Source organism: Hippopotamus amphibius, chromosome 5, assembly GCF_030028045.1.
Source record: "Hippopotamus amphibius kiboko isolate mHipAmp2 chromosome 5, mHipAmp2.hap2, whole genome shotgun sequence".
Taxonomy (NCBI): Eukaryota; Metazoa; Chordata; class Mammalia; order Artiodactyla; family Hippopotamidae; genus Hippopotamus; species Hippopotamus amphibius.
In genome coordinates this window covers 32778898-32793562 of record NC_080190.1, presented here as the reverse complement: position 1 = coordinate 32793562, position 14665 = coordinate 32778898, and the positions used below count along the sequence as shown (strand labels likewise).

The 14665-nt window shown below is 45.5% G+C and overlaps 1 protein-coding gene across 1 annotated transcript in view; it reads right to left on the bottom strand.

The window, feature by feature from the left end:
• PIK3AP1 (phosphoinositide-3-kinase adaptor protein 1) overlaps positions 1–14665 on the bottom strand; it is a 115109-nt gene that overhangs the window by 41696 nt on the left and 58748 nt on the right. The window contains exons 5-8 of the mRNA XM_057737350.1: positions 13875–14017; positions 13612–13744; positions 11693–11889; positions 8853–9042 (exon numbers count right to left, since the gene is read on the bottom strand). Of these exons, the coding sequence (XP_057593333.1) occupies positions 8853–9042; positions 11693–11889; positions 13612–13744; positions 13875–14017 (663 nt within the window). The remainder of the gene's footprint in view (positions 1–8852; positions 9043–11692; positions 11890–13611; positions 13745–13874; positions 14018–14665) is intronic.

The following is a 14665-nucleotide window of genomic DNA, read 5'->3' as shown; positions in this document are numbered from 1 at the left end:
GTGAGTATTAACTGAGAAGCACAGTGCCTAGCCAAAGGAAGTGTTAAATGAACGTTAGCTGCTATTATTACTATTATTACCATTATCTTTATTATTAACGCAGGTCAAGATCATGGTCAGAGGTGGTGATTACCAGCATGGACTTTGGTATCCTGGAGACCTGGGTTCAAGCCCTGGCTCTGACTCTCAGTAGCTTCGTGTCCTTGGACAAGTTACTTGATATCACCAAGCTTCCATATCTCCATCTGTAAAGTGGGTATGGATAACAGTACCTGCCTCATAGGAAGACTGTATCAACCAACTTAGACAACGCTTATAAAATGTTTAGCAACATTACCAGGCACTGAATATTACTGGTTATCATTACCATTATATTGAAGCAACCTAGACCGTGTATCAGTTTTCTACTGTTGCTGTAACAAATTACCACCAATTTAGTGATTTAAAATACCATCCAGTTCTGTAGTTCAGAAGTCTGAAATGGGTTGCATTGGCTACGCCAAGGTTTTGTCAGGAGTGCATTCCTTTCTGGGAGCTCTAGGGGTGGTTCTGTCTCTTTGCTGTTTCCAGCTTCTAGAGATCACCGGCATTCCTTGGCACTAGGCCCTCTTCTTTCATCTTCAAAGCCAGCAATGCTGGGCAGAAAGCTCAGTTGAACTGAGTCCTTCTCATGATGCCATCTCTGGTCTAACTTCTGATTCCTTCTTTTACTTTTTTTGGCGGGGGGGAGCTTGAGGCTGGCAGGATTGTATTATAGTTCCCTGACCAGGGATTGAACCCAGGCCACTGCAGCGAAAGTACCAAGTCCTAACTACTGGGCCACCAGGGAATTCCCACCCTACTTCTACTTTTAAGGACACTTGTGACTATATTGGGTCCTCCCCAATAGGCCAGGATATCCCCATTATTTTAAGGCCAGCTGGCTCGGAACTTTAATTCCATCTGCAACTTTAATTCCCCTTTGCCATGTAACCTAGCATACTCACAGGTTCAGGGGCCTTATTCTGCCTACCACAGATAAGACCAAATGTGAGCACAGGCAACCTGTCATGAGTTTCCTTCCCATGTGGGACTGGTGAGGGGAGTGGGCACAGGGACCAGGGTCACTCAAGCAAGTCCATCATATCATGTCCACATGGACTGAGCAGCCCTGGTCTGATGTGGGCACAGGCCTCTACTGAGTCTCTGGAGCTGCATGCACTGCCTTAAATGAAGAAAAATAATTTTCTTTCCATTTATATTTTAAATAAAATGATTATTTTTATACTGAGTTGAACATAAGTATCTTTGAATTAGACCAGAAACAGCAGATACACATGTTGGCCTCCATGTCCCTATTCTGGAGGGTCATCTCAAGGCAAACATCTCTGCTCAATCGTAGCATTCTTCGTGGCCTCAGAATCCTTCTCAACACAGCTCCCCAGGCACTCAACACCAGCTAGCTGACAGTGGCACATGAAATTATTTTTAAAACACTATTTCCCATAGCTATATTAGGCATTTAGTCCTAGTAGTAGCAGATACTACTTTTGTAATAATAAAGAAAAGAAAAAGTAGCTGCTTGTTTGGAGTTAATGAGAGATAAAACCCTCAAACTCTAAATTTGACATGTGTACATACGACCCAGGCACACAGTAACACATGAGCGACTGAAATAGAAAATTCTGGAGGTGAAGGGAGTCAGTTTCCAGACAAAGGACATGTTGAAAAGGAAAGCACAACAACAGATCCCTGCATCCCTCGATGCTCAGGGTTTGTACTTCAGATTCTAAGCACTTAACCTTAACCACTTGTCAGTTAAAAACAAACTGAAATATGCTGAAACCTACCGGTCTAAGGAAAAAGTTCTTTCATTTTATTGGGGAAAAAAACCCCAAAACAATAATAAGGAGACTCTGGGGCCACAGGCTCCTTCTGGAAACAGTCAGCTGCAGAGTTACACTGTACTTTTTCAAAGGAGTCAACCCAAAGAAACCATTCCTGGGAAGAAAGAAGCGTGAACAGATGAGAGAAGACAGGCAGGCACTTAATTAAGGAATGAGTCAAGAGCAATAGTGAATTTTCAAAGAAGCTCATGTGATACTCCTCATGGGACATAAATCTAGATCACTTGGCTGCAGTGGAGACTCCATCTAGATTATGTTTTGTTAAATTAATAGAAAACCTAATCTGAGTATATAATACAGTAAAATGTCAGATAGCGAGAGACGATTCCTCTGGAAAGGCTCTCAAATCCTGAAAGCAGGCCAAAAGAATTTTTTTCCCAGCAAGTGTTTTTGTGACCAGAAAGGAGGCTTAGAGCAAGGAGCAGCATGGTAAAACATTTGAAGAAAACCTGAAACCCGATTGGTTCCCTTTGCACACAGGTGGAATGGAGGGCTGTGACGGACCATGTCAACAAGAAAGTCCAACCTTCCCATACCCTCGTGGAGAAGTGAGGGGAAGGAGAGAGACAGACACACAGAGAGGCAGAGGCAGGGACAGGGAGAAAGAGAGAGTCACACACCTGCAGAGGTGGGGGGAGGAGGAGGGGGGAGAAGGAGCTGGCGAGAAAGGGAGAGAGGCAATGAGAAAGAAAGACAGAGTTGGGGGAGGGGAGAGAGAAACAGAGGCATAGAGAGAGGAGAATCGCAGTCTGAAATGAGCGGCGCTAAGGAGTGACTGGCATTGGAAAAGAAGAGGCTAAGCATGAAAGGGTTAGGGGAAGCAGCATGTTGAGTTTGGTGGATTTCTTAGCAGACAAGTGCCTCAGTGCGGTGCTCCTGGCAAGCACACAGACGCCCTGCCTTGCAGGAATCAGTCCACAGGGTGCGTTCCTGGTCGGGATAGTGGGTACTGTGACTTCCTAAGTCACATGCATGCCCCACCCCCCATCCATTCTCTACCAGCTGCCCTCTCGAGGGCGCCGTGCCTTTTTCCTCCGTGGCACTGACACAGTTTGTAGTTATGTATTCAGTTATGCAGTATCTTTGTTTAATATCCAGCTCTCCCCCTAGAAGGGAAGCTCTGGAAGGCAGGGATCATGCCGGCTTATTTACTGACTCCTCATCACCTGACATAGTGACTAAACTCTCAAGGGGGTCGATGAATGTTGTTAAAGGAATGAATGTGAGAATGGACAAACTAATGAGGAATAAGCAAACAAGTACATGCATATGGAGGTCTTCAGGCTTTGTTAAGGAATCTGGGCATTTCCCAAGCGGAGAAAAGAGAAGGCAATTCAGGCAGCAGGAAAGCATGAGCAAATATATGCAGACAAGAAAGAAAAGGCAGCCGGGAGTGGCCAAAGATGTCCCACCTTCGGGGACATCTAACAGATATCTCACTACCACCTATCGGGGAAGTGAAACCGTTGCATTGGAATGTCAACAAACAATTCCACACCACAACATTTAGGATGATGTCTTATTTTCTGGTAACTCTCAAATTCAAGAAATAATTGAGCACCTGTTGTATACAGCCTGTGGATGATACATGCTTCCTAACTGAAGTAGGGGCAGGTAACCAAAGAAGCATGTACAAAATGATTTGCATGCAGTTCCCCAAGGAAGGTGTGACCCACAGCTGTGCAGGTACAGAGGGGAGCAAGGTTGCTGCTGATGGTGAGGATTTTATCGTATTAACTTAAACATATTCAATCCAGCATGCTTTCACTAAGTGCCTGTATCCACAACACAGTTCTTGTACATCTAGAGGAGAGAAAAATCTAAGGAAGTCAGAAGTGCCTTGAGGCTCCCTTTAGTTCTCCAGGTCAAGTTTCAGCCCCAGACAAGACAGGAAGAGGCAGCCCTGCCTCTGAGTGAGTTCCTTGCTGGTAAGTGAGTTCCTCATGCCTTGCACCCAGCCCCACTGCCCCTTAGGCACTTCTTGGCTCTACTAGCCAGGGTCCTCCCAAGACGAATAGCAGGAGGATGGCAGAGACTTGGCGGCTGCAGGAAAGAAGACTCTTTAGAGAAAAGTGTGCAGATGGGAAAGGCAGCATGTTCCAGTAACTTAACAATCAGTAACTTAACCATTTTGCTTTGCTTACAAGTGGTCTTTCAGATGGGCTCAGACCTTACATGGCTGGGCTGTGAGGCCCTTTACTGGGCCCAGCTATGCCCCCAGCTCAGAGGGGACCCAGCTTGGAGAGAGACTGTAACCAGAGACCTCAGGTAAAGAAAACACTGCTGGAGATGATCTGTTATAAAGACGCCAGTTGCCGAGGAGGTTGTCACGGGAAGTCAGCAAGTTAGCTGGGGCTAAGTCGGCTCTCCACGGCACACAAATCTGAGCCACAGACCCGGGTGGAGGGAGCAGGGCGCAAAAGAAAAGTTCAGTGCAGAAGTCACAAGAAGTGGAGTGGATTAGAGTGACACATGTGAGTTTACTTTCTAGCAGCAAGACATTGCAACTTTCTCTTTTTACTCCTCTCTCCTGATGGAGAAAGACAGGCCTCTGAGATAGTCAAGCAGCGCTAAATCCACAAGCGGATTACCTTGGAAACAGCTAGGCAAGGGCCTCCCAGAAATGGTTTAGTACCCAGAGCCTCAGCGAAGTGACCAGTCACTGGGTGAGGCTTTCCACACAAAATTTATCACCTAAGTCAAAGGACCACCAGGACCACCGTATCATTCTCTAAAGGCAGGGATACAAGCAAAAGAAGTAAATGAGAAAAAAATCAGGAGATAGTGAAGATACCCAAAGAGAGGTGTGCCGTGATTTTTAGTTAGTGTTTACATAAGCGTACCCTAAACACATTTATTTCTGGTATAGTACAGTGTGGAAAATGATGGTTTAAATCTGTGGGGGTTTGAACACAACATTCTCAAGAGAATTGGGAGCAAATATTATTTGTTATGTCTGATAATAAAGACATGTAGTTACCACCTGGTGGCAGCATATCTAAACTAAAGACAGTGAGTGTGAGGCGTGTGTGTGTGTGTGTGCGTGCGCGCGTACCCATGCGTGCAAGTTCAGGGGAAGGATCAGAAAATCGCAGGGTCCGAACCCAACATCGCTCCCCAGCCCTCTTCATTCAACACTGGGAGTTTCCCTGACAACCTCCCTACTTAGTGGTTGTTCGGATTCCCTTTGAGGACCTCATTACTATCCCCTCTCCAAAACTCAAGTCAGAAAGAGGCAGATTTGTCCCAACACAGTTAGATGACCTCCAAAGCATTGGTAAGGAGCTGGCCTAGAGCCTGCACTCCATAATGTTTGTCCTGTGAGCAAATGAATGAATGAGCGAGCAAGTCAGTTAGTGAATAAACACAGCCTAGTTTCCTTAATATGTTTATTTTCAGCCTCTAGGGTTGAATGGTAACAAAGATGGGGCACTGATAACCTCCACTATTTAGATTTAGGAAGTAGCGCCCCGGTAAGTATCCGTCCCAGGGCTGGCAAGTGCACACCCTAGAAGGGCAGGCCAGGGGTGTCCTCTAGCTCAGTGGGCAGCTGACAGACTTGACCCCTGGGAATCTGCAGACCCAGATTCCTGACCTAGTTCTCCCTCGATGGGACTTAAGTCTTAAGTTACTAAATCTTGGAGTCTTAGCGGTCTTCTCTATAAAATGCAGATAACTCTAACCACCAAGCCCTAGGATGATCAGATGAGATCACAGTAATGAAAGCAGTGTGTTGACTTGAAAGGGTCAGCAGATATACCTAGTGATTACTGTGCTGGCTGGTGTTACAAATATGCATCTTAGATTTATCAGTTTGTCCTACTTACTTATGACCTAAACTGCCTTCTCCCCTAGAGAGTCACTGGTAGTAAAATGAATGGTTCCTCTGTAGGTACACGTTGCTGCTGCTTCTGAGTAAGTGGTCATTCTCAAGATTAAACCACAGAGAAGAAACACAAATCATACCTAGATTCAGAAAATTCAGACTTTATATGATCTGGCAAGTGAAAAATGCAGTGGGTTTCCTTTGCCCATTCCCAAAACAGCAGAATTCTACAGCCTGCCTGTTGGTGGTCTCCTAGCTCCGCGGCAACCAGAATTCCCACCCTCCCACCGCTCCATGTAAATTTATAAGTTGCCAACCGGCCACAAACCAGGCAAGCTCCATAGCACTCCACTGTCTTGGGAAGTGAGCCTTGAGCTGGAGAGGTTCGACGTTCCCACTGTGACAGGCCTGCAGACAGGAGTGATGGGATGGCTGCTGTTAGCATTCCCTACAGCTTTGCACTGTTGTGGTGGGGGATTTCCTGGGTTGGAACATCCAGGGGGATAACAGGTGTTAAGGCTCTCTGTCAGCACTAAACCAACTACCAGCAAAGTGGGGGGTTCTTTAATTGTTCAACTGCCCCACCACAGGGACACAGGGCAGAAATGATGATGCATGGTCTCTGGCTTCCTGGAGGGGTACTAGTTGTCCTCCAAGTGTTCTTTTGTGAATGAGTCTCTGTTCCAGATTGAAAAGGACTGTGTCTCCCCTCCACTCCACTGTCTCACCAAAAAATCAGGAGTGGGAGCGGCAAGTGGCTGAAGCACAGGTGCTCCAGAATGCTTGTTGGGTATGTGGAGAGAGAGATGGGTGTGCACGGGCAGGGGGCGCCAGAGGCTGTTCTGTGAGCTAACATCTGGGCCACAGAAAGAGGAAGCATGGCTGGAGCTGCTGGATGGTTTTTCTAAAAGAAACCAGGACTAACATTTGTGGTGTTCGATGGAAATTTCCGGCACGGAATAAGGAATATGGTCCCAGAGACAGAGAGCCCTGGGTTCAAACCTGGGCTCTATCACTTATTAGCTGCGAGACTTTGGGGAGTTGCTTAACCTCGCCATGCCTCAGTTTCCTCATTTGTAAAGTGCAGGTTAATAAAAGCATCCCTGTACAGTTGCTTTGAGGATTCAGTGGGGCAGAGTATGTGGATGGAGGAGACGATGCCTTCTCTCCTCACCTTCCTGCTGGGTCACGGCTCATTCGGGAAGAGCTTCCACCAGCACTTGCAGCCCTCTCAGTCAGGTGCTGGAAGAGAGCTTCTACCGCCCTTTCCCTCTTTCTTTCCCTCCCCTAGAGGAGCAGCCAATCTGGCAAGCACCTAACAACCAGCAGACCACACCTTCCAGGTGTTGGGGTTGCAGTGTCAAAGGCCCTGCTGGTGTCAGGGTTCACCTCTGGCCCCCTGACCCGCCCCCATTTCCTGCTCCAAAGCGCCCTCTTAAAGCCTGCTTTTCTGTTCATAGATGGGAAATCAGTCCCAACTGCTTGTGGGCCCAGGTCCCTGCAGTCTTCTTCTCAGGCTGAAAGTTGGCAATACTCAATCTAGCACATGCCAGAAAGTCCTCTGCCAATAAAGCTGATGGACACATTGATGGGTATTTGTCTTGTCTTTCTTGAATCTATTAATTAGACCAGAGGGAAGGAGAAAGAAGTTGTAGGTAGTGTTTCAGCTCTTAGCATCTCGTAGCAAATGGTGGTAATACACAAAGAAGGCTGTTAGAGGGCTGGTTGTGTGGTCCTCCTGCTTCAACTCTGACATGTGCATTGAAAACAAATGTTATTTAGACCAGTGGTTCTCAAGGGGAGCGGCACTGCCCTCTAGAGGGTACTTGGAAAATCTATGAGGGTATTTTGGGTTGTCACCATGATGCAGGGACACTACTGGCATTTAGCAGAAGGGAGAAAGATGCTAGACAACCTTCAGTGTGGGGGACAGCCCTGTTTTGTGTCCCTTATGACTTTTAAATGTATCACTAGACACACATGGGTTAAAAAAAACTGCTTATGATACATATTTATACACGTGTGTATTTGTACATATCTGTTTATATATATATATGCATGTGTGTATATTTTTAAATTTAATATCAGCAGGTATAAGGAAAAATATGGGCAAAAATCCCCACCAAACTATTACAAGTGCTATATTGGTTGGTTGAGGGGAGTCATGGACTTTTAATAACTCCGTTATACATTTTTATTTTGTTTCCAATTTTTGGAAGAATGTATTATTTTTGCTATTAAAAAAACAATTAAGATAAACAAAAAATGGGCAAAATTTGTTAAGCAATTTACAAAAAAATCATCTCCTGGAGATATGACATTTTGGAAAAAAGTTTATTATATATTAATCCAATAAAACCAGGTTATCAAAAAAGCCCTGCTTATAATTTTCTGAGCCTAGAAACTAAACTGCTTCATTTATAAAATACAGCTTGTATTTCTGCATGGTTTTGATATGCACCAAATTTTCCAGGAATTCAATTACTATGAAAATGGAGGGCAGAATGTGAGGAATCACTCACCATTTAGGAAAATCCACACACTGATGCCAGTGCTGCTAGCGGTATCCAAGTCACCAATACAATAAACGTGTCTGTCAGCATTTGAGGCCGTGACATTGGCAGTGACTCTGAATGCAGGTGACTGCATCTGACATGCACTATGTCCTCATGTGGAGGCACACCTGAGCATTTCCTCTCCTTTTAGTTCTCTTCTATATTTCAATTAGGACATATATTTGATTTCTAAAAGTTTCATATGTAGGCTGGTTATATTATATGAATCTCACGTCAGGGTAGTAGGGGAGCATCACAAAATGTTTGCTATAAAAAGGGCCTGTTGGAACTGACAGAGTCAAAAGCCACTGATTTCGCTTCTGGGATCACAGGCAATACCTCCATCAACTCTGACTTCCAGACGCTTGCTTAAACTTTCCAGTAACAACAGTCATAGCAGAGGAAGTGCCAGAATGATTCTGCTTGTCACAGCACACGATGACCCATCTAGCTTTGCGTAAAACGGGATCTTCGTCTCTCCAGAGTGGGGCGGGGGTAAGCAAGGGACTTCCCCCACACTCAGCAGAAGGAAGAAATGCGTTTGTCAACAGAAAGATGGAAGCAGAACTGAGCCGTGCTACTTACAGAGGTCCTCGGAGGCGGCCGGCACAAAGGCCGCCATGGACTCGTAGAGCTCCTCGTCACAGCCAGGGTTGAGGGAGCACTTCATGAGCAGGTCTGTGGAAAGGTGGGCCATGGACTCGTACACATCGTCAGCCTCCTCCCCCTGCATCAGTTCCTCTTTAATGTGACTCTTCAGCATGTCCACAGTTTCCTGAAAGAGAAGTGGGACCCCCCGGCACACTGACACAGCCAGGCTCTCTGGACAGAGTGGGCTTGTGAGCGCAGAGTAAAGGGTCACATGCATCAGGGCTGCAACTGTGTGTGCATGTATGTAATTCCCACCAGACTGAACGCTCCTTGAGGCCAGGCTCCAAGTCTTTTCCTTTGTTTTCTGTTCTTGGTTTTAATCTTTGTATCTTCCTCAGACACTAAGGACAGAGTTATGCACTCAGAGGAGACACCCATTAAACGTCCAATGCCCAGAGGATACAAATTAAACACTTTCTCATGAGTACCTATTATGTGTCAGGAATGGTGCTAGAGATGTGCCTATACGTTATCTCATGACATCCTTTCCACCACTGCTTAAGAAAGTCTCCTATTCCCTGGTCAAAAGATGAGAAAACCAAAGCTCAGGAAAATCTAGTGCCTCACTCAAGGGTCTGCAGTCTTGGCTTCTGACCTTTCTCCTATACCCTAGTGGTTTCTCAAATGGGAACAAATGGCATACAAAGGTGTAACCCTTGCCGATTAGCCAGATGGAATTTCAAATGGGCTAAACAGGGCTGCAGCTAAGATGTTCTTGCCCTTGTGTGTAGTCAGAAGTCCCTCGGGAACCTGATTCACTAGTCCCCATTAGGCTGCTCCAAAGTGCCTGACAGCCCCCTTCTCCAAAGTGCTCGCCTCGGCTTTACATCCTTGCCCAAGAGGAGAGACGCTCTTGGGTGAAATGCCCTGAAGTCAGAGAGGCCCCCCTTTCTCATTCTGCCTCCAGGTGGTTGTGAAGCCAGAGAGCTGGCTTCTCTGAAACCCCTGCACAATTTTTCCTGGTAAGAAACTTTGATGTTTCACAATCCTTATTTCAGCATCAACCCACAAAAATCCTCATTTTCAACATCGCTACCCCAAGAGAACTAATCTGCTATTGACACGCTGTGTTGCTTTCCTGATGAGCCCCAAGGAGTAGACCAGGTTACAGCTGTGGCGTGTGGGAGATTCAAGTTCTGGCATTCGGTTGTGATATGGTGGAAAGAGGAAATGGGATGGCTCTTAGAGGTCATGAACAGCATGGAGGGACAAGCTTTTGGGGGCAGTGCTGGAGATGCATCGGTTGAAGCGATTGTAGTCAGAGAACAAAGATGATATGACAAGTGTGAACCAGATTAACTTCAGTGCAAACTGGACGTGCATCTTTCCACGTCCCTGGGGCATAAAGTAGGATAACAAGCCCCAGTTTTAGCATCAAGTAGGTTCAAATCCTACCTCCACTCTGACTAGTGTGGGACCCTGGGCACAATGACTCTGCCTCTCTAGGCCCTTTTCCTCCTTTGTTGAAGAGAGATAACATACTGTCAGCTTCAAAAGGTTGTGGTGAGGATTAAAGGAGATAACGCATTTGCCAATCAAATAAATTCAATAAATAGTAGTCATTAATACAAATACAGTATGTTCTTAATTAAAAACTATTGGCAGCAAAAAAAAAAAAAAAAAAAAAACTATTGGCAGGGAGACATTGCACTTTATATATTTGTGCTTCCAAAGTAAAGCCAAGTAAATACTCTTGGACTGTGAATACCTTTTAGCCTCATTTATGTCAATGATGCCCAAAACAGGCACTCATGTTATTCTAGTCATTCAGTACATTTAATCACCCCCTAAATTTTGGGAGGCCTCCTCTATATGTCTCAGTGAGTCACTGCCTTGTAGATTGTCAAGTACAGAGCAGAGAGGTAAATTTCTGGGGAGATGTCAGGTTCACTCCTGTATGGAGGTAGTGTTTACTGTTCCTTTTGAGGTCACAGCCCCATATGACAGGCTGACCTATTTCCACGTCACTGCTGTGAATTATGAAAATGGAGGAAAACCAGAAAAGGGTGGGGTCAGGAAGGGCAGCTGCCTCCAAAACAATGAAAGCAATATTGGGGCACGGAACGAGGCCTAGACACGGGATGAGATTACACTCAAAGAAGGACCCAGAAGTCAATGATCAAGGAGGATCTGGGGGTCCAAAACCAGAGGAGCAGATAAACCTGAAGACAGGCAGAGGCTCAGAAAGAGGGAGAGGTGGTCAGAAGGTGGGGCCTCACCGTTGGCCTCCCTGAAGCCTCAGGTGCAGAGCTTTACTGTGGTCTCTGCCAAGCAAGGAACAAAGCCTAACAGTTCACCTGGGCCTGACGGTGGGGGAGGCAGCTGTGAGCATCCTGCCAAGTGCCTTGGAGGTGGGTGGGGAGGTGACTGGAAAGACGAGTCAGAATCTACCTTCGGCAGATTCACTCTGTAGATGTGTCTGCAAATTCTTCGAGGATGGATCTCAGTGCTTTACATACATTATTTCTTTTTATCCTCAGAACAACCCTGAGGGTAGAACTATTATAACCTTTCTCCTGTGTATCAGGAAACTGAGTGAGAGAGAGAGAGAGAGGACAGATACATGATTTGCCCAAAGTCACGTGGCTGACAAGTATTGGTAAGGAATTTAGACACAGGTCCATGTGACTCCAGGGCTCATCTCAAGCCCATGCGTAATGGCCCTGCCAGAAGAGGCACATGAGAACATGCTAGAGATGGTCTTTAGTGAAAAGGCAGCCCTGGGACCACAAGGTGCATTTCCAATCCTGGAGCCTCTCCCACCTTGACCTTACCACATACTCGTCGATGAACTGCCGCAGGTCCCGGAAGCCGTGCTTCTCCGCCATGGTGTTGGGGTAGTGGCCGTGCTTGTTGGCCACACTGTAGGCCTGTAGGGCTCCCGGGCAGGTGAGCAACAAGGCAGTGAGGTTCTTCAGTCCATACTTGGCAGCAAAGTGCAACAAAGTGGGCAGCTCTTCATCCCTCTGATCTGAAACATTGTCAAGGAAAACTTAATGATCAGATAAAAAGGAAGGCATGGCGGGAGCGGGGGGCACTTCTCTGGCAGTGCAGTGGTTAAGACTCTGTACTTCCACTTCAGGGGTTGAGGGTTCTATCCCTGGTCAGGGAACTAAGGTCCCATATGTCTTACGGTGCGGTCAAAAGATTAAAAAAAAAAAAGGCATGGAGCACCTTGCTCATGGAGATGAATCTGGAAGCCGAGTATGGCATCCAGCAGGTGCTCAGTCATTACTCCTTGGTGGATTGACCTAACATCTACCAGCTTCCTCTGTGGCACAACTGAAGATGACAGAAGCAGAAGAAATGTTATGTCAATTAATTAGCAAATCTAATCATTAAAATCCTACCTTCTTTCTTTAAAAGAATCGGAGAATCCTGAGAAATACTACTATTTCAAAATGTGCCTATGTTCTAAGGCTTAAATAGCAGCCACAAAGTACAACAGGAATAACGTTTTGACCTTCTCTTCAAATTTCAGAGCACTTTAAAACAATTAATTTATGCTAATTAAAAGACATAAATCCTGGGACTTCACTGGCGGTCCAATGGTTAGGACTCAGCACTTTCACAGCTCTGGGCACGGGTTTGATCCCTAGTCAGGGAACTAAGATCCTGCCAGCCATGTGGCACAGCAAAACAAACAAACAAACAAACAAGCAAACAAAAACCATCTTCTTAGCTCTTATGCCCAATTTCATAAAGTATGCCAGGTAATCCTGGGGCTATTACATAGCCTTTCTGTGGCCCTTAGTTTTGAACTAGAAAATATTTCCAGACCATCTCAAAGGCACCTGGCAGGATTAATAAGACGGTTTTAGTGAGCTCTTTGTTTAGGACAGGTTTTGAATGATGGTGTTAATGCATGTGAATCCCACTGACCCTCTGATTTGTGGGAAACAAAGTACTCCTGACAGTCATTGGATCCCCCCTCCACCTACTAATATCTGGATATAGCAAGTGAAACTCAACCAAGGAAATAGACATGCTTGTGTTGTGGAATTGGGGGACAAAGTTTTTTTTTTAATTTTGATAAAAGTTGATTTCTAAACCCAAGAGTGATAGATAGATAAACAGATAGATACATGTATATATACATATGTTTTTATGTGCATATATATACATATGTATGTATGTTTTTTAATAAGACAAACCCAGCTTTCTATTCACCAGGATATGATCCTTGGAATGAAGGTATGAAAATGTCCCCAGCATCCCCCATGATTGTCAAGCCATGAAATACTCCCTCCTGAACCTCAAGTTTAAGAATTGAGAATATTAACACCTGCTGGAAGTGATGTAAGAACATTCCACAGTAGGAAAATGGGGAGAGGCAACAAGAGAATGCTCCCAGGAGAAGGACTTGAAGGTAACATAACCTCAACCTTATGGTTCTCAGAGGCTGTGGAAGGATGGAACGCAAGCAATGGGTAACCAGGGACTTAGGTCGCATTTGTGTAGTGCAGCTGAGATGTGAAGGAAGAGTGGTATCCACAAAAGCACTGTAATAGGCATCCTGCCCAGTGCACCAGGCACCATCCCCATGTGAGGGTTTCTCCCAGCTCCCACATGTCACACATGCCCATGAGACTGCTCCCCCCTCATCAAACAAATATTTGTTTTGAGCCTACAGTGAACGGACAAACTGGAATCAACCCACTGCTGGTTTCCTGAGGTTTGACTCTTGACTTACTTGTCATCATATCTTCTTCTTCCAGCTGGTTGATTCCAAAGAGGTGCAGCCCACTTGCAGGGATGTTGTTCTTCAGGGACTCCGTTAGCAGTTTATCAAGGGTCTCTGTGTTGTAGGGCACAATTTTAAAGGCCTAAATACAAAAGTGAAGACGGTCAGATTTTAAATCCAGCTATCTCCCATCCAACAGATTTGAGACTGGTGAACCATGAACAGAAACTACAGGTCCAGAAAACTCCGGTGTTCTTTCACCATCCTCTTACCTGACACATGAACTCCACAGGATTTGCAGCATTGGACAATAAATTCCCAATTTCCTCCATGTCAGTATAATAGCTGATAGCGGTTTCGCACACCACTAAATCCCCGGAATATATCTTCAGAGAAACATTCCCAGATGAAAGGTCTGAACAGAAGAAAAGATACTATAAAACTGTTCTTTTTTTGTAGTACACGAGTACAGGGAGGACTTGGCGGTGCAGTGGTTAAGACTTCACCTTCCAATGCAAGGGGTGTGGGTTCAATCCCTGGTTGGGAAACTAAGCTCCCACATACATCTCCACCAAAAAACCAACACATAAAAGAGAAGCAATATCACAACAAATTCAATAAAGACAAAAAAGAGTGGTCCACATCAAAATAAAATCTAAAAAAAAAAAGAGTATAGGGAAAAGTGTTCTTGGATTACTTACATGGTGAAGAAATTAATTGGGGACTGGAAGAGAGATCTTGGAGGTGAGCTGCAGGATTGGGAAGTGAGGGAAAGAGTGGAAGTAGCAGCGGGCACATTAACACACAGGAGGCCTCTGAGTCAGAGGAATTATCCTCATTGGGTCTGCAATTTAACTTTTGGAAGATTTTCATCTGTTTTGTTCACTACTGTAGGCCCAGTGTCACAACAGACAGGAAGAAGAGTTGAATTTAAAGCACTTTATACAAGGCCAATGGTCGCCAGGGATGGGAGGGATCCTGGCGGTGGGACTCCGCGCCTCCTCCCCATCAGGCCAGTAGAATTGATTCACTTGCTCTGCTGCTGTCATTACTGTGTGCTCTC